Source organism: Muscardinus avellanarius, assembly GCF_963383645.1.
Source record: "Muscardinus avellanarius genome assembly, chromosome: 5".
NCBI lineage: Eukaryota > Metazoa > Chordata > Mammalia > Rodentia > Gliridae > Muscardinus > Muscardinus avellanarius.
Window position 1 is genome coordinate 103300675 of NC_137790.1, and position 20639 is coordinate 103321313.

The 20639-nt window shown below is 42.7% G+C and overlaps 1 protein-coding gene across 1 annotated transcript in view; it reads right to left on the reverse strand.

Annotated features, from left to right (window-relative positions):
* Positions 1-20639, reverse strand: part of FNDC3B (fibronectin type III domain containing 3B) — a gene marked incomplete at both ends in the record, with an annotated part of 288711 nt that overhangs the window by 55647 nt on the left and 212425 nt on the right. Inside the window, 3 exons of the mRNA XM_080696168.1 lie at positions 615-701; positions 2503-2677; positions 4720-4844. Of these exons, the coding sequence (XP_080552294.1) occupies positions 615-701; positions 2503-2677; positions 4720-4844 (387 nt within the window). The remainder of the gene's footprint in view (positions 1-614; positions 702-2502; positions 2678-4719; positions 4845-20639) is intronic.

Here is a 20639-nt window from a genome sequence, read left to right on the forward strand (position 1 = left end):
GGGTAGCCGAAGTGGAGAAGGGGCATATGAGGGAAAGATAAAAACAGGTGAGAAAAAAGGAACAAGTGGGAGAGCAAAGGAAAATGAAGAGCAAAACAGAAATCTGACTGAAAGGAGACACATGGAAGAGAAAGGAGTGCAGGCAGGCAGGGGTGACAGGTGCACCCCACTTCCGGCTGGCGTTTTCCTAGGCCCGGCACCTGGCCGAGCTGCCTCCTTCAGCATGCAAGGAGTTCGTAGATTTTTTTTTTTTTTTTTTTGGTGGTACTGGGGTTCCTGGAAATCTTCTACCTCCGGGCTACACTCCCAGACCTATTTTTATACTTTTTTATTTGGAAACAGGGTCTCTTAAGCCAGCGTGGCTGGCTTCGAACCTGCACGATCCTCCTGTCTCCGCCTCCCAAGCACGGGGATTATAAGCGTGCGCCACCATGCCCGGCTGAGTTCGTAGATTTTTAAATTAAAATATGGTGTGGATTGGAAGGTATCAGTGTTACTTTAAAAATGTAAAGCCTGGTGAACTTTAACCTGTAGAGTCTACTTGAAATGGTAAATGGTGAAACATCAAGTGGTTTCATTTTTATGCAGTTCAGGCACTGAAAGGATTGACTCACCCTGAATTTATACTGTGTGCTTCTTTTGAGATTTTTCACAGTACAGGTTAAATCCTCTCCAGTGTATTTTGGGTGGAAAAGGTTATCCTGAAAAGACAAAGCCAGAAAGAAACATCAGTATCGCAAAATCTGGGCTTTAAGTTAAGTTCCTTTGTACCCAGGTCTTTAAGGTGCCTTCTCCTTCCGTCGCCACAGCCGGGGGTCTAGCGGCCACAGCAAAGAAACCATCAGAAGCCCGTGGTGCTGTGGATGGCATTAAAATTCCACTGCAACACACTAGCTTCTCCTCAGTCTGGTCAACCTTATTGCGGCAACGTGGTAGAAAGTACTTTCTTAAATTTTTATTTAACAATAAATTTGTTATAAAAATAATAAAGAAGCCTCTTGTTCTGAGGTCTTCACTGGACTCCACAAAAAACCCGCCGAGGCTGCTGAGCACAGACTTCCCTCTTCTGGCCAAGAGAGAAAGGACAGCTCAGCTGGGGAAGGGTGGGCGGTTTCAGGAGGGTGAACCATTCCACTGAAAGCTGAATGCACAGACAGGATTCTTTATCATGCCTTTGTTCACTCACTCATCAAATACTATTGTGCCCGTCTACACATAAGGTTAGTCTCTAGGCTTTCGGGATTCAGTGTTGCCCAAGAACACAGAACCTTTGCCCACTAGAGAAGACAACTGAAGAACAACCCTGTACACGTGTAGACAGCCTGGCACGCAATGTCGAGTACTATGACAAAAATGCAAGCTGGGGTAAGAGGTTAGAGCAGTGCCGCTAGGGAGGTGCTACTCTCCTTTTAGTTTTTCTTTTTTTTTAGGGGGGTGCTTTTTACAGCTACAAAGATTAAGCACTAATGCCCCATGCACTCTTTGGATTCAAATTTAGTAAGTAACAATTCAGCTCCTTAGGCCACAACCATATTCCAGTGCTTGTGACTGTTGGGATCTTACTGTAGAACACTTCCATCACTGCAGAAAGCTCTATCAGACGGCGCTGTGCTACAAGTCAAGGGAGGGCTGTCCTAAGGGAACATTTGAGAGGGGACCTAAAGGCGTTCAGAAGGACATTCTAGCTGGAGCACACAGGAACTGCAAAGGCCATGAGGCCGGAACACACCCGGCACGTGCAAAGAACAGACTCAAGGCTGAGACTACAGTGGGAGGAGCCACAGTGGGAGAGACTGAGGTCGCCAGGGCTGCATGGGCAGTGGGAGAGGGCTGCAGCTTTCATGTGGGACGTAAGGAGGAACCCCGACAGGCAGGCTCAGCACAGAGCATGGGCAGGTCTGTGTGTATTTTACAGGACCACTTGGGCTTCGTGTGGAGAACACATAACAGCACAGGAAGAATTAAGTTAGGAAGATATGAAGAGGCCATTGCAATAACCCTGTGGGTAGGGGAAGGGGCTTGGTACATGGCACACACCTGTAATCCCAGTACTTGAGAGGCTGGGACAGGACGATCACAGGTTGGAGGCCAACCTCAGCAACTTAAAAGGACCCTCAGCAACTCAGTGAGATGCTGTTTCGAAATAAAAAATGAAAAGGGCTGGGAATATAACTCAGAGGGAGAACTCCCCTTGGTTCAATCCCTAGTATGCCCCCACAAATGAGAGAGAGAGAGAGAGAGAGAGAGGGAGAGGGAGAGAGAGAGAGAATTAGCTGAGGAGATCTTGACAAATAGATTATGTGCTAGGTCAGGGATGACTCCGAGGGTTTTGACCACTCACTGCGATAGGGAACAACAGGTTGCCGTTGGTAGTGCAGTGGCGGTGGTAGATTAAGAGTCTGCTTTTGAACTGGGGAGCTAGTATACGTTTAGTGTGCCCAAAGCTATGACAATGATGACAAATGCAGGGCACAGGCAGGGTAGAAAACACACAAAGCTTACATTTTCGTCCTCTTGAATTTCCAGGGTGTAGGTGATCACTTCCTCGGGGGAGCAGCCTTCCGGTTTACTCCACTGCAACGTGACCCATGTGACACCAGCTCGGACAAGTCTCGGTGCAGAGGGCATCTGAGGGAGGCTTCCCAGCGTGTAGCACACCACCTCCTGGCTGTAGGCACTGCCGGGAAGATCACAGCGACATGCACAGGGGCGTGAGAGCAGGCTTGAATCTTGAAAGGGAGGGGAAGCCTAGGCACAGCCCACCTGCATGGCTTGGAAAGTTGGGTTTGAAAGGCTCAGCAGGCAAAGGCAGGCGTCCTGTGTGATATTCCCGAGATGGGAAGATCACAGGTTTGAGGACAGCCCTTTGCAACGTAGCAAGATTGTCAACAACTTAGTGAGACCCTAATTCAAAATAAAAAAATAAAAAGGGTAGAGATACAGCTCAGAGATAAAATGCTCCTGAGTTCAATCTTTAGGATGTTCCACCCAAAGTGTACCAAGTTATAGAAAAATATATTTAAGAATTTTTCCCCCCAAGGCATTGAACACAAAGCATAGAACAGTATCATTTTAAACTTGAATCACAGCTACTAAGGAGTATTCAAATCATTGTAAGCACAAGTAATTGTTGATTAAATGTCCTATAAATACAGTGTTGTTTTCCAACACTTGTGGATAATTCCAGTTCACTCAAAGATTCCTGAACCACAAAAGTCTTTATCAGCATGACTTTTCAACAGAGGAACTCTAAAACTACCATGGCTACCACGGGTGTGGGGAAGCAGTTCAGCAAACCTCTGTGATGTGAGAAAGAGGTTCTTCAGGCTGGAAAGAAGACAGGGGACCACCAACATGCTGAGTCTTTAAGAAGATTTTTCAGTAAGCAATGATGAAAGAAAGGATTCTTCCCTTAATCATGAGTTACCCAGCAGGCACACTGCAAAATGGCCTTTTCAAAGCCTCTTTCATCAATATGCCTGGTCCTATGCCTGTTCTTGCCTTTCTCCTGCAGCCTAGATGTCTGTAGAGGTGTCCAAGACACCCAAACTTTCCTCATCCCGGGACTATGTGTCCTGGGCTTGACAACAATACCTGGCCAACATCTTCCTCTTCTTTATATCAAGAAATACTCATACAATTAAAAAAGGCAACTGAAAGGCCAGCTTGCCAATTTGACTAAAGAAAAAGGTACATGATCTGAGAAAGTAAAGCCTCAAGGGAATTCCTTTCAAATTTTGTATAGCTACCTTCATCTTAGCTCTGAGAGACTAGTGGGGCCTTTGTAGTATCGTTTGCAAGACTACAGAGAGCCCAAAGTGGCCTTATTATCTCAGACCAGGCTTACCCACCTGAGGATCTTCTCCCAGAAAAGCTCAGGATGACTGTTCTGAGTACTATCCATGACAAAGTTTGATTACCATGATTAACAGTAAGTTTGATTAATAATGTGCTTTTGATTGACAGTGTGCTGTAGAATATTATAGCATAGTATAAATAAATATGGGATAGAATGGTAAAGGATAGTTGTAAACAAGTATTAAAGTTGTAAACAAATGTTATGGGATGCAATACTATAGGGTAGTTGTAAACAAATATTATATAAGTGTAAGTGACCAATTGGAAGGAAGAAGTGATCCATGTAACCTGCTAACCAATCAGAAGAAAGGTAAACAACCTAGCCATGACTACAGAAAAACCCTATTTAAAGAAGGACCAGAGCAATCGCCAGAGTGCCATGAATGACTCACTCATTTGGAGAGGCACGCCTGAAGTGACAGTGATCACCGGGCACCAAGGCCCCTGCCGCTAAGGAGAGATGCAAGCGCCTCTTGCCTGCCCCTCAGAATAGGAGCTCTGGAGACAAGCCAGAACCTTCTGCGTTTCAGATTGGACTTTCAACTGAAAGTGAGGGAACTGAGTGAATCTGAACTTAAAATTTGTGTGAAATTAATAGAATATGCTTTGGCTCCCCATTTGAACAAAGTCCTCCAGGGACAGACTTGAATATTATATGGGGATTATTCCCTTTTGCTTTATGATCGATAAAGCTGACGTTGTAGAAAGACACAAGCTCTTTGTATTCCTTTTCTTAAGATATGGAGTGCTTGGGACGCCAGCCCACTGTGGAGGCAGCAGCTTCCTCGCGCCATCTGCCCATGGAGGAGGGCCCAGAGACCCCTCCTAGAGGCGAAGGGCAGGGAGAAGGGAACATCTCACCTGGTGCCGATGTCATTCCGAGCAGCCAGCCTGAACGTGTAGCCCATGGCAGGACACAGCTTTGTAAGCTTGCAGTGCTTCTGGCTCCCAAAAAAGCACTGTCTGAAGCCACTGTTTCTCTTTCCCTAAATAATAATAAAACATGAATGCATTTTTTAAAAAGATAGTTATAAAAAATGGAAGACTACTTTTATTTTATTTTTTTAAATGTTTTTAGGGGTCTGGGGATGGAACCCAGGGGCATTCGACCTCTAAGCTACACCACTTGCCCTATTTTTTATTCTTTATTTTGAAACCAGGTCTCACTGAGTTGCAGAGGGCCTCACTAAGTAGCTGAGGCTGTCCGCGAACCAATCCTCAGGTCTCAGCCTCCCAAATGCTAGGATGACAAATGTGCACCACCACGCCCAGCTGGAAGACTATTTTTAAATGACTGTCTAATTTCTTAGTTTGGATGAGCAAAACTAACAGAAAGTAAGCTTATAGGGAAGTATTCATGTTCCACATAAAGTGCCTATGGTGAAACCTCAGCCTGCACTGCAGAAAATTCTGTTAACTGAGAGAGTGTACTTATGACATTTTTTTTTTTTTTTGCAGGTCTGGTGATGGAACCCAGGGGTGTTCGCTCCCTGATCTACACCCCCTGCCCTAATTTTTATTCTTTATTTGGAAACAGGGTCTCACTAAGTTGCAGAGGGCCTCACTGAGTAGCTGAAGCTGTTTGTGAACCTCAATCCTCCTGTCTCAGCCTTAGGAATGCTGGGATTACAAGCGTGTGCCACCAAGCCAGGCTTACTTGTGGCATTTCTTAATGTGATGTAGTTAACAAAAAGGTCCTTTCATACACAAAGTGAAGGTCTGGTTAAGGATCACAATTCCTTTCTCTCTCTTTCTATTGTTGGTGCTGGGGATTGAACCCAGTGGCATTCTACTTTCAAACAACACCCCCAGACCTATTTTATTATTTTGATTCTGAAATAGGGTCTTGATAGGTTGCTAAGTCTTGCCACATTGCCGATGCTGGCCTTGAATCTGAGATCTTCCTGTCTCAGCCTCCCAAGTACTGGGACTGGAGACGTGTGCCACCACATGGAGCAAGGATCAGTTTCTAAGGTCTTCTTTCTTCCTTGGTTTGATCTCTACAGAGCTCCAAGACTGCACAGCCTCTTTCAGGAGTCCATTCATGGAGTAGTCTACACAATCGAGTGTGCTACACCAAGCCACACATTCCTCTGTTCTCCTGCCACGGGGGCTCCAAAGCCCTCACATTCCAGAGTCTGTTCAATAACCCCTCCATACTAGTCAAATGCCACTAGAGCACTTTATCCATGCTTTCTCCTGCACTGGACAATCTGGGAGCTCAATCAAAGCTTGCAGAGTTGAACTCATCTAGGAATATTACAGTCACTCTAAGGTTCTTAGAAAATGAGAAATGTATTTTTAATGCCTTCCTAGCCTTATAGGTGCTTCAAATTCCTTGAAGTAAAAATAAAACTCTTCAGTGGGGCCTCTTAATAGACTTATGTTTAAGGGAAAAACCCAATTGCAGCATGCCATGTTCAGAAGCATGGAACACTCATGTTAGCAGTTTCCTAGAATAATATTTCTTACCCATAATCCATATTATTTTATTATCTATGTTCTCACAGAAGAAAATCATATGTTAATACTGAATGGATCTAGGCATACTAATCAGTCAGGCCTCAGGCCTTCAGGAATATGCTTACAACTCTCAATTTTTATAAAGAACCAAGCAAGCACATTTTCCCCCTAAGCAGATTTAAACACCTTCCTTTAAGCAGGCCTCCAAATGCTCATCACTAGAACACATTGCAGGTCAAGTGTAAGTACAAATAAAATCAACACATGGCTGGCTTGAATGTCACTAGAGTGAAGAGATTAAAAAGAACCACGCCAAACTCATCCCCACCAGGCACCATACTCATCTCCTCCCTAAGCAAAGCACACCTTTCCCAATGGAAGTCCTAAAGATCGTTCAGAAGCAAAATTCATTTTGTCAGGGGTTCAGATGGCATTCAGACACAACTGTGGGGAGAAGTGAGCATAGCGTAAGGCACTCTTGGCTGGTGTATCATGGCTTACACTCACTTTAACCTTGAGTGTGGAGATTGATGCAGATGATTCGTTCATAGGAAAACTTTACACATACATCTACATAAGTACAGCCAGTGTCCGATTACATTCTAAGTGAGTCCCGTTGTGTTTTGTGTCCATTTCACACTACAGCACCACAATCTACCTTCTTTCTCCCTCTACTTCTGAATCCAGAGTAAACAGTACAGGGAAGTCACATTCTGCCACTGCAGATGCTATCATCCCTTCCAAACACGTACTGCCTCCCCTTCAATGCCTCATTTTTCTTATTTCTTTGTTTGGTCTCCTTTGCCCGCTTCTGGTATTTAGAACAATAGCCAGTAAATAAAAGTTACTCCTTCTTACTAGGTTAATTTGCTTTAATATGGTAAAAACCAAATTGTCTGTGGCTCAAAAATAAGAAAGATTGGAGAGGTGTTAACAGTAGGAACTAGACTTCTCTTTTATTTATTTTTTTGGTGGTACTGGGGTTCCTGGAAGCCCTTCTACCTCCGGGCTACACTCCCAGACCTATTTTTTTATATTATTTTATTTGGAAACAGGGTCTCCTAAACCAACAAGGTTGGCTTCGAGCCTGCGCAATCCTCCTGTCTCTGTCTCCCAAGTGCAGGGATTACAAGCCTGCACCACCACGCCTGACTAGACTTCTCTTTTAAAGGGGCAGTAGCATTCCAGCTCACTAAAGTACTGTGGAAGGAAGCATGAGGTGACCTTCAGAACACAGCGAGGAGCTGGGCATGGTGGCACACCCTTGTAATCCCGGCATTCTGGAGGCTGAGACCAGAGGATCGGAGGATCGCAGTTCCTGGACAGTCTCAGCTACTTAATGAAGCTCTTTGCAACTCAGTGAGACCCTGTTTCAAAAAATAAAAAGACTAAAAAATAGGGCTGGGGTGTATCTTGAAGGTACAATGCCACTGTGTTCCATCCCCAGCACCACAACAAACAAACAAACAAACAAACAAACAAACAAACAAAATGAGGTTCTTAGCAACTTGGTGAGACCCTTTTACCAAATAAAAAACAAAATAGGGCTGGGCGTATAATCCAGTGGTAGAAGGGCCCTGGGTTTCATGCCTAGTACCCCCACCCCACACAAAATCCCTATATTCCTTACATTAAAAAAATCACTTCAGAATTAGGAAATAAAGAATGTAACTTGGAAGTATAATGTCTCTGGGTTCAATTTTCACCCCCCCCCCTTGCGTGCGCACCTGTGCTAAACAAAATATTTCAGACATGAGAAAAGGTTATGAATAAAAGAGTCATAGATGGCCGGTGTTATGATTAGACAGACCGTTCCCTCAAGAGCTTATGTATTAATGTTCAGAGTTGATACAGTTAAGCCATGGCTGTTACAAACTCATCAGTGACAGATCCAGGGTTTTGCTGGGTGGTGAGCTAGGTGGGTGTGGCCTTGGGGGTTGTGCCTGTGCCTTTGAATCCCCTCCCCCATGCCAGGACAGCAGAGCCACACTCTCCCTCTCTCTGCTTCCTACTGCCACGCCCGCAGCTCCAGACCCCGGCCTCCCATGGACTGAACCCGAACGCTCCAAAAACTGGTAGCAAATAAATCTTCCTTCCTCGAAGTTGTGTGGTCAGTTGTTTTAAATTATAGCTGTGTGACTGTTGACTGACACAGCACAGGATTTAATATAAAAGGGATATTTGGGGGAAAAATGAATATTCACAAAGTTATCTCCGCACAGAAGTGATCTCCAGCTGAGGAGTCAGCAATGGGGACAGGGGCTCCAGTGGCCAAGTGTAATTGTTGGGCATTGTGTGTGTGCCCAGCCCTGGTGGCCCTGTGGCACGGGCAATATATGTTCAAAAGTACAAAAGATTTGGAGAATCTGTTCATAAGCCAAGAGAGATCACAGGTTCCAAAGAGTGTTTACAAATGAAATAATACCCAGTTCTTCTTATTGACAGAAATACACTGACATGGTAAAAACAATAAAAGCTAATGCTTTAGAAGATTGAGAATCTGTTCATAAGCCAAGAGAGATCACAGGTTCCAAAGAGTGTTTACAAATGAAATAATACCCAGTTCTTCTTATTGACAGAAATACACTGACATGGTAAAAACAATAAAAGCTAATCCTTTAGAAGATTGAAAGATTTATATTAACTGGTAGAAATGATAATGTGACTGCTTATCATTGTTTATCAGAAATTAAATACATCCAAGCTGTTAGGTCTGTGAAGTTTTACAAATGGTAAATCATGATGCTCACATTTTATAAGTCGTGTGGCTCTAAATGATTTTGATATATTATAATCTATAACATGTTCCCTGTTTTAGTTAAATCTAATTTAAGCTACAAAGGATTACTGATATAAACTAACTTTCCCTAGGAAATTTATGTTTTTGCTTTGGTGGTACTGGTTGATTGAACAAAGGGAAACTCCACCACTGAGCCACACATCCAACCCTTTGATTTTTATTTATTTATTTGGCACTGGAGATTGAACCCAAGAGCATTCTACCTCCAAGTTACACCCTCAGTCCTTTATTTTTTATTTTGAAATAGGGTCTCACTAAGTTGCTGGGGTTCTTGCTACTCTGTTGCTGAGGCTAGTCTCAAACTTATGATAATCACTATCTCAGCAGCCTAAGTATTGGAATTACAGACTATACCAAATTTCTCTTTATTTTAAATCTGAGACAGGGTCTTACTAAATTGCCCAGTTTGGCCTTGAACTTGTAATCCTTCTACCTCAGCTATTCAAGTCCCTGGGATTATAGGTGTGCACCTTCACCCCAGGACAGCCTTCGTGGGTCACTTTTGGTATGAGCAGAGATGAGGGGCCCACAGGCCTAAGGGTTGGTGGTCACAAGGATGAATTCCAAGCAGCCTTGACTCGGTGTCTTGGTAGGTCAGGGATGTAGTGTGTGGGCAATAGGGAGCAGAACCTCTCTAAGATGAGCTCTTGGTAGAGAAGGAAAGAAAACTTCGTGCTAACTAGCGAACACCACTGGTCATACTGGAGTGGACCTAGCCAGCAGACAGCTGACCTACTTTGACATGAACCAGAGCTGCAGCCTAACGTGCTACTCCCTCACTCTGTTAGCCAGAAGGGAGACTTTCAGAATTCAATGAAAGTGAACTGGCTGGTTCCATTTCACAATGTTGGGCATGCCCGCATGCTTGTTTCTACAGCTTTTGCCGAGTTCACCCAAGGTAAAGGTTAATCTTCACTATAACGTGAGGAAATCTTGAAGAGAAACTCCAGGGCGTTCCATGTGGCCTCAGGTAACACATTATAAAGGAACCTGGATCAATTCCTTTAATAGCCGAGTTCTTCTCCTCATTCAACTGAACCCACAGTACCTGCTAATCTATCATCATTCCATACCCACACCTAGTCCCACTCATCACCCCAGGGAATGGTTTGGTGACCAGAGCCTAGGTGCTTGTCATCCCCACTTCTGGTCAAAACTGCTCTCCAGAAAGGGGCTTGGAACTGCCAGTCAGCTGGCTCATGCCCAGGATACAGATCGGCTCTCCTGTCCTGAGTTCTCAGCTTTGCCTCTTTCTCCTCTTTATCACTGAACAAAAATATATACACTAGATACTAGAGGACTGGACCACTCTATTTCCTCCAGCGTGGTTCAGGTAGCTGCTCCCCTAGTGCTGTAACAACTCTACTTGCCAGAGTTTACCTGGCCTAAGCCTGACATCTCATTCATCTGGACCTGGCAAGCAAGTGCCTCTTTTCACATATTGGATTTACATCATAAAGGAAGTTACCATCTTTGGGGGGAAAACCCCAGCCTTTTAACAGAGAAAATGACAAAATCAGCATCCTTGTTCACATTTTAGAAGGGTCACATATTTGTTACAAGTCCTGAAAATAATGAGAAATCAGATGTTGTTCTAGGTCCTACATGATTCCTGCTAAATTCTGAAGATGGCAATAACTTCCAATTTTTTTTTACCAGACTGTGGCAGGGTAGGGTGAGAAAAAGTAGCATTTAAAATACAGGCTCAGCCTGGCATGGTGGCGCACGCTTGTCATCCCAGCATTCTGGAGGCTGAGACTGGAGGATTGGGGTTTGTGGACAGCCTCAGCTACTTAGGCCCCTTGCAACTCAGTGAGACCCGGTTTCGAAATAAAGAACAAAAAATAGGACAGGGGGTGTAGCTCGGAGGTCGAATGCCCCTGGGTTCCATCCCCAGACCCACAAAATAAATAAATAAATAAATAAATAAATAAATAAATAAATAAACAAACAAACAAATAAATAAATAAATAAATAAATTAAAATACAGGCTCAGCCAGGGAAAGTGGTGCATATGTGTGATCCCAGGATTTGGGAGGCTGAGACCGGAGGAGTGCAGGTTGAAGGCCAACCCCAACAACTCAACGAGGCCTTTAAGAAACTTAATAATGAGACTCTGTTAAAAAAAAAAATAAAAAAGAGGGAGATAGCTCAGATGTAGAATATTCCTAGGTTCAATACCCGTGTTTTTTTTCGTTTTTTTTTTTTTTTTTTTTTTTTAAGTCGGCTCTTAAGTGCCAATGTGGCAGAAATTGACCAATATGAGCAAACATTCTCAAGATGTGACTACAACCTCAGGGACAAAGTCCCCTCCAGGGAGAAAAGGCTTTCCCAATATTTTTATCACTCTTTAAAATAAAATTGAGGAATAAATTATAAATATACAAGACCAAGTATTTTAAGGAACATACTCTATTTTCTCTCTCTTTTTTTTTTTTTTACTACCTACTTGAGTATTTTTCCATTTATTTTAAGGCATCAGTAAAACTAAGCTTAGCTAATAAATAAAGGCTATATCATAGAAAGTAATTTATACCCCTATAAGAAAGAAAAAGGAAGAAGGGAGGAACAGGACACGCTCTGCGGCAGACACTCACCCCACAGGATGTGCTCACCGCAGGTGGAGGGGAAGTGCTGAGAAGTGTCCTATTGCAGGGCCACGGAGGCACAGACCTCCAGCTGGCTGGCCAGCACTGGGGTATGCTGAGTCCCTCCTATCACTATTGCTGAGTACACATTTTTCTCTCTTCTCACTATGTCTGGAACACTCAGCAAAGAAGTCAGGGGATGAAAAACAGTTGTGCTGTACTTCATCTGACGATTTATGGCATGGGACTGAGACACCATATGTAATAAAGGAAAAAATATTTGCTGCTATTTCTGGAAGTTGTATCTCACAAGGTAGTGATTTTAAACATGTTCCTAAATTCTTTGATTCCCCATCCATTGAGGAGTAGTCTATGTCTTTCCCTTGACTACGGGTAGACTTAGGACTCTTGTAACCAAAAGAATAGAGTGGAAATGAAGCGAGAGGCACATGAATTCCACAAGGCTGGGATTTAAACACTGACAAAGTCCTGCCTGTTTGCTAGAACACTCATTTGCAATTCTGACCACCTGAAGGACACCCTGGTGTGAGGGAGCCCAGACCATACAAAGAGGCTCCTGGTGAGCCCCTAGGTCCCACCCAAAGCCAACCTGACATCTAGACTTGAGAGTGAAGACATCTTAAAGGAGTCGTGCCTCTTGCCAATGAGCCCTTCCCACGGAAACTCCAGAGATTACAGAGCACAGACAAGCCGTTCTCAGTGCGCACAAGCATCCCCAGCCCAAAGTCCATGAGCATCAGATGGTAACTGTTTAAGACACTCACTTTTGAGGTATTATGTTATGTAATATCACACTAATCTCTTCTGATGTCCATATACACATCTGTAGTATGAAGTTCTACCTCTCTGAATTTCAGAAAACTTATAAATTTCTCCTGTGCTTTAAATAGGAGATGAGGAAATGGAATATCTATGCTAGTTGCACAAATGTTTAATATATGTCCAAATAAAGGGTTCTATTGTCAACAGGCCCTTAGTATATGCGTCTGTTCCCTCAGAGCCATCTAACAAAGTAAGGGCCCTTTTGAGTAGATTTTAAAAAAATTATTGTTGTTGGAACTAAAAATGTACCCAGACCTTTAGACAACAAGGATCAACCAAAGTTGTCAATCAATGGCAATGCTGTTACTTCATCACATAGAATTACATGCTAGATTGAGGTTTTTCCCCCCCAGTTCTGCGGATGGAATCCAGGGGCATTCTACCTCTGAGCTACACTCCTCTTTATTTTGAAACAGGGTCTTACTGAGTAGCTGAGGCTGTCTGCGAACCGTGATCCTCCTGCCTCAACCTCCCATGTGCTGGGATTACAAGGGTGTGCCACCATGAGAACCCCGAAAAGAAAGAAAGAAATGGACAATGGTCTTTTAGGGGTGGAATAGCTTTAAAACCACATGGATGAACTAATAAAATAACATTTCATAGGACTTTCACATGTAAGTAGGTTTCCATTTCTCTCTGGATATCTGTTTACAAACATATAATGAAGAAAATCAGTTTCAATGGAGAAACCAATTTACAGATGAGTCTGCCTGTTTGAAAACTGGTAGCTAAGTATATGAAAAGTATTTATTTGATTTAGTTCATAAAATGTGACACATTTTTAAAGTTTAGCATATGTTTAAAAACAACATGTTGTTGATTATATCAATTTGTAGAAGAAAGTAGGCAGAATCCAAGAGAAGTTTTGTCAAGTCAATTTTCCTTCTTTACTTGGTATTCTATAACAGCTACCTTTAGTACTTGGGAAGACAAGTTTTCCAAATGGTCTGATTCCTGGTGAAGGAACCTAACATCTCTGTGGCCAAATTTCTACATACAACTCACAGGCAGCCCAATTCCTTCAGGCTACAGTGTGTTCCCACCAGAGTAATTCCGTAGACTGTGCAGGCTGCCGTTATCGTGGCTAACATTCCCAATTAGCCTGGCACTAACAACACTGGAAGTGGGGTTTCCAACACTACTGGCATTAATAAAGCTGGCTGGTATTTTCAATTGCTTTAAAATTCATACATTGGAAACAATTCTTCCTGTTTCTTTTTGCAACATCTTCATTCCTGGCACAAAAATGAGAATCATTGACACGAGTATTCTAGAATCTGTGGCCAACTGGCACCTGTCACCATGTGCCAACAGCCTTTGTTTTCTTGATCTGTGCCATCTTTCTGCTCCTTCCTCTCTTCTCAAGAAGAACTGCCTTCCTGAGCTGTGCTTACCATGCTGGACCACTGCCTGCTAAATAAATGACATGGACTTGATTATTAGCTGCCATGTGCTGCGGCCCACGGCTGCTGGCTCCAGGCGTGGGCAAATGATTCTAGGTTGGGCACTCTCTGTAACAACACGGTCCAGACTGTCAGAAATGCAACAATAAATCACATGAAAAACAGAGTTGCACCAGCCAACTGAACCAGCCAGGCTCTAAGATTTAGTCTGTTCATGCATCTATATTTAGAAGTTGTTCCAGCACTGGCTGACCCTGGGCAACAGCACAGGTAAGTGTTGGCTTGAGATTCAGCCTAACTACATAAAATATGGGGCTTGTAGCAGGGAGGTGAGACACCATATCTGGGTGGACTCAGAAGTACCCTGAGCAAAGCCAAGCCCCTCTCCCCCCACCATGACTCTGCACGCTGGCCCAGAAGACCTATCAAAGGTAAGAAAAAGGGTAGATGGTTAGTGGTTACATGGTACTAAGTAAATGCTGTGTGCATTTGACCTTCTACACATTAGTTTTCTGTGAGTGGTCGAGGTTTGACTACCTAGAATAGCCAGAATGATCACGAGGTCCTGATTTAAATAAGCCAAAGGGATTTTCCTCTAGATCCTTGCAAATGTTGGTGTTTCTCTGTTGTCAAGAGCTTTCTTAAGATCAATATGTTGAGCTTGCCCCAGTGAACTGAGAGGAAAGGAACAGAGTGGGTAACTTCAGAATAAGCTCCCTGTATAGTTGTAAATGAACCCAGGAATAGAAGGGTTTAATCCATCCACATAGCCAAGGGCCCTGCTGGTGCCTTCCAGCTGGCAACCAGCTGGAACAATGAGCATGAGTTAATATACCGGATGCCAGGGACCAAGGTGAGTGCTTGTGACAACCTGAGACAGAAGCTCCCCAAGTCTGCTGTCTACCCCTGAAACCCCAGAATCAGGGGAGGCCCTGCTGCAGGTGGCCATGGGGCTGAGCTCCCTAAAGAAGGGGCCCCTTTGAGCTGCTTTGGTGCCTTGGAGCTATTCAACCCTAACTGGCCTAGATTCCCACTATTCAACCACTAGATTAAACCACTATTCTAGAGGGGAAACCATTCCCCTGGTCCTACAAATCGTTCTTGGATGTGCTACTGAAGGTCTGTGAGATGGTGAAACACTGTCACTCTGCCAGGTCCTAGTTCCAGTTACATAAGGGACTGTATGAAGGGAGCCCTGTGGTGGGTTGAGTGCCAAGTGAGCCTGGGACCCACTCTCCAGGCTCCACAGGGAAGAGACCACAAAAGTGGCATGGACCCGGCCAGGTGGCACCTTCCCACTACATTGTGACCAGGCTCTGGCACTGGGCTGGGGTGGAAGCCGGCCTTAACAGTTTTTGTTACAGAGCCAACATACTGTTCAACCTATGGCACCTTGGAGAGACAGTGACGATTGAGTTCGGAGGGCAGCTTTCCTCATCCATCCTGGGGGACCCAGGTCACTGCTTGCCAAGGCCCTGCTTCTCTGCACACCTAGAGCAGCTATTAATCCACCAGAAAGGTCATGTGCAAATTCACTCAGAGACGATCAGCACCACTCATTCCACACCAGAGCCACATGAGTCCACTTGATACACAGGCTCCCAAACTCCTCAGTGGAGCCAGCTTGACCCTTGCATGACTAAGGCTGGCTACTCCTGAACCAGGTGTTCTGGAAGCTACAGCATGAGGCCACTGCCCTCTCTAGGAGTTCTCTAACAGGACTTCTGGGCCTGGCCTGGCCTGACCTGGCACTGGCTTCTCCAGATGCTGGCTCTCCTGATGCCCATCTATCCAGTTTTCTTGATGTTATAGGATGAGCCCCTTGATTTCTGTGGAATTTACTTCATTCTTGGTCCACTTTATAGCTGTCTTGGATCATTAGTCACCAAGAAACCCAATCTGCACTTTCTCTGTGGGCTGAGTCACATGTGAGGAAGATTCTCATGAAATGATTTTTCTGGCCCTTCCATACATTCCCTACTGTCATGGCTGAAAGCTAAGCTGATAGCACATTAACAGCTATGGACGGCATGGGAACCAGTTTTCGGTTCATTAAAACCAGCAACTCTAACCTCAAGGCTCCTAGCAGAAGGAGGCCCTCTTCCCATCATACAATCTTTAAAATGTCTCACTGCTCCCTCAGATCTGAACATCTGCTTGGGCAGACTTACTCAACAACATGGAAGAACCATTACATGAATCTGCCAGTATCCAAGTTATCTAATCCAATCTTAATACACCTATGAGATAACAGATATTATTTTTCAAATGGAGAGACTGAGGCTCAGGAGTTAAATTGCTCCCCTGGGGTGCTATGACCAGTTAAGACTATACAGCCCATTCATCAAGGCCTATCTAGAAAAACACAGTCATCGCCAGTAAATACCAACATCATGAATCCATGCCACAGATTCACATCAAGGTCTCAGGAGACCCATGATTCCTGGGTGCCTGCTGACACATGCTAGTTTGCCTTCTGCACGGCAGGAATTACAGTAGCATCTAACAGTAAAACTGTTTCCATAATGCTTCCTTTTCAGAACTCATTTCTTCTAAAATGAAAAACAAAGTTCCTATTTGATCATGAAATGCACTCCCTTTTTTAAGTTTTCAAAGAGAAGGCATTATTGCCATCTACAAACTAAGGCAGAATGGGAAGGCATTTAGGAGAGGTCCAATCCACAGATTCCCAATTCTTCCTAAAAGCCCTCCATATTCCAGCAGCCTCTATCTTCCCCATCCTTCCAGGATGGCTTTTAATGAAAAACACCCACCTCTACTGAATCTTACTCAATACCTGACGGGCCAGTTTGGTGAACAGGGTGCCAGGAGTGGGCAGGGGCAGTCGAGGGGAACTGCATGGGGTGGCCAAAGGGCAGTGAGCCCCAGGGCCTCCCCATCCTCTCCTCTCGTTAACTCTTATTGTGGGAAAGAACCTCTACTTTGGGAAACCTATCATCTATGCACTGTTTTATGTTAAAGAAAAAGTTTTTCTCCAAGATAATTTTTTTCTAAAGTCAGTACTAGGTATAATACTTCAATTTAGCAGGAAAAAAAAAAAAAAAAACCCTTGGGAGTTTCACACCTGCTTTCTGCCTGAAGGACCTAGACTTGTGGATTAAAATGCAAATGGGGGTGGGAAAGAAATTAGAATGTGGTAAGAGCTCATTGGCAGATGAAAAATGAAATTGACACTATAGTGGGAGAGCCAGGGACACTGGAGCATTTCAGTTTTAGTTGCTCTTTATCATTTCAGCCACTCCTTATTTATTTAAAAGTAAAAGAATCATCTAGTTAGTTACTCAAAGGGAAAAACAGACAGCCAACCCTTACAGAATTCCCACAGAATTCTATGATACAATGATGTGAAGTGAAAGACAATGGACTGAATGAGAGCTGTATCCCTGCACCACACCACACTTCTCTTTTGTTCCCCACAGTTTCCCATCTTCCCTAGTGCCCAGGATACCAGCCTGCAGGTAGCTGTTAACGAAGGTGGGTTCTTTGGAAAAGGTCAACTCAGCACAGTGTTCTCAGCCTTGGCAGAAAGAAAGGCTGTTGCTCTTTTATTCAAGAAAGTCTTCCTCCCTCCCTCCCTTCCTTCCTTCATTCCTTCCTTTCTTCTTTCTTTCTGGATTTGTGAAAGGGTACTGGGGAACCTTAAACCCAGCAGTATTCTACCTTCAAGGTATACTCCTAGCCTTTATTTCTTATTTTGAAACAGTTTCTCTTGAACCTGTGATCCTTCTATCTCAGCCTCCCAAGCAATGGGATTATAGGCTTGCACCACTCTGCCAAGCATGAAGGTCTTTTTCTGAAAGGCTTGAAAGCTGGGCTAGATGCCCTGTGGTCTTATCAGCACTTTAAAAAATTCACATCATGGAGTAACATACTCCAAACTCTGAAGGAAAACAACTTCCAGCCAAAAATTTCCTACCCAGCAAAACTATCTATCAAATTAGATGGGGAAATAAGAAGCTTCCATGACAGACAAACAGAAACTGAAGGAATTTATGTCTTCAAAACCAGTGCTAGAGAAAATACTCAAGGAGATTAAATGCAAAGAAGAAATAGGTAATACACGCCAGAACCAAAGAAACAAGATTTCCCATCCAGCAGACAACTAAGCAAAGAAGAATAAACAGTATCTCAAACAGAAATAAAATCTTAACATGTGAGGAATTAAAAATTATCTCTCTATAATCACACTGAATGTAAATGGCCTCAACTCCCCAATAAAAAGACATAAAGTGGCAAAATGGATTAAAAAGCAGAATCCATCCATCTGCTGCTTACAAGAAACACACCTTACAAGTAAAGATAGGAACAAACTCAAGGTAAAGGGCTGGAGCAAGGTAATCCATGTCAATGAAACTCGAAAACAAGCAGGAGTAACAACTATGATATCAGACAAGTTAGACTTCAAACCCAAACTTATTAGAAGAAAGCAAAGAAGGTCATATTTTACTGGTAAAAGGAATAATCCAGCAAGAGGAAATAATATATTATCAACATATATGCCCCAAACATAGGTGCAGCTAGTTTTATAAATCAAACTCTTTGTGACATGAAGCCACACATAAATCCCAACACAATAATACTGGGAGAATTCAACACACCTCTCACAACAGTTGACCGATCTTTCAGACAAAGGGTCAGTAAAGATGCCTCAGAACTAAAAAACACCACTAAACAAATGGACCTGTTGGACACATTTAGAATATTTCACCAAAGTACAGCGAAGTATACATTTTTCTCAGCTGCTCACGGAACCTTCTCCAAAACAGATCACATCCTGGGACAAAAAATGAGCACTAGCCAATTTTAAAAATGTTGCATACTTTTTTGTGTCATTTCAGACCATAATGGAATGAAACAAGAAATCAACTATAAGAAGACCCAGAGAAACAACATAAACAGGTGGAGACTGAACACCACACTTCTGAATGAAGAATGGGTAATAGAAGATGTAAGAGGTGAAATCAAGAAATTTCTAGAAACAAATGAAAATAAAGATACAACATATCAAAACCTCTGGGAAACTTTGAAGGCAGTATTAAGAGGAAAATTTATAGCACTGAGTGCTCACATAAGAAAAACAGAAAATCTTCAAATAAATAACCTAACAACACACCTCAAAGCCCTTGAAAAGCAGGAACAATTGAACCCCAAAGCCAGTACAAGACAGGAAATTATTAAAATTAGAGCAGAAATTAATGAAATAGAGAATAAAAAAAACAATACAGAAAATCAATAAAACCAAAACCAAAAGCTGGTTTCTTGAAAAAATTAACAAGATAGATAAACCACTAGCCAAAAAAGAATCAACCCAAATAATGAAGATAAGGGATGAAAAAGGAGAAATTACTACTGAAAGTGTAGAAATCCAGATGATTACCCAAAACTACTTTGAAAAACTATACTCCAACAAAATGGAAAATCTGGAGGAAATTGACAACTTCCTAGGTAAATACAACCTTCCTAAACAGAGTCAAGAAGATATAGAACACTTAAACCAACCAGTAACAATCAAAGAGATTGAAACAGCAATAAAGAGCTTACCATCAAAGAAAAGCCCAGGACCAGATGGTTTCCCAAGTGAATTCTATAAAAGCTTTATAGAAGAGCTAACCCCAATACTACTCAAACTATTTCACAAAATAGAAAAAACCGGGACTCTCCCAAATACATTCTATGAAGCCAACATCACATTATTAACAAAACTGAATAAAGACAGTTCAAGGAAGGAAAACTACAGGCCTATAACTCTGATGAACTTGGATGCAAAACTATTAAACAAAATACTAGCAACAGGCATTCAAAACCACATCAAGAAAATCATACACCATGACCAGGTAGGGTTCATCCCAGGGATGCAAGGCTGGTTCAACATATAAAAATCAATCCATGTAATTCACCATATAAACAGAACCAAGGACATAAATCACATGATCATTTCAATAGACGCTGAAAAAGCATTTGACAGAATTCAACATCCATTTATGATAAAAAACACCGCAGAGAATTGGAACAGAAGGAACATATATCAATATTATTAAGGCAATCTACAATAAGCCCACCGCCAACATCATATTAAATGGGGAAAAACTTCAAGAATTCCCCCTAAAAACAGGAACGAGACAAAGATGTCCATTCTCACCACTTCTCTTCAATATAGTACTAGAGACTCTAGCCAGAGCAATAAGGCAAGAAAAGGAAATCAAAGGAGTACAAATAGGAAAAGAAGAACTCAAACTTTCACTATTTGCAGATGACATGATACTCTATTTAGGAAACCCAACAAACTCAACCAAAAGGCTTATAGAACTGATCAACAAATTCAGCAAACTATCTGGATACAAAATCAATCTTAAAAAATCAGAAGCTTTCCTGTACACCAACCATAAATCCACTGAAAAGGAAATTCAGAAAACACTTCCATTCAGGATCTCCCACAAAAAAATAAAATACTTAGGAGTAAACTTAACCAAGGAGGTAAAAGATCTATACAAAGAAAATTATAAAACACTGAAAAAATAAATCAAAGAAGATCTTAGAAGATGGAAGGATCTTCCATGTTCATGGATTGGCAGAATACATATCATTAAAATGGCCATCCTTCCAAAAGTGATCTACAGATTTAACGCAATGCCCATTAAACTACCAAGATCATTCCTCACAGAC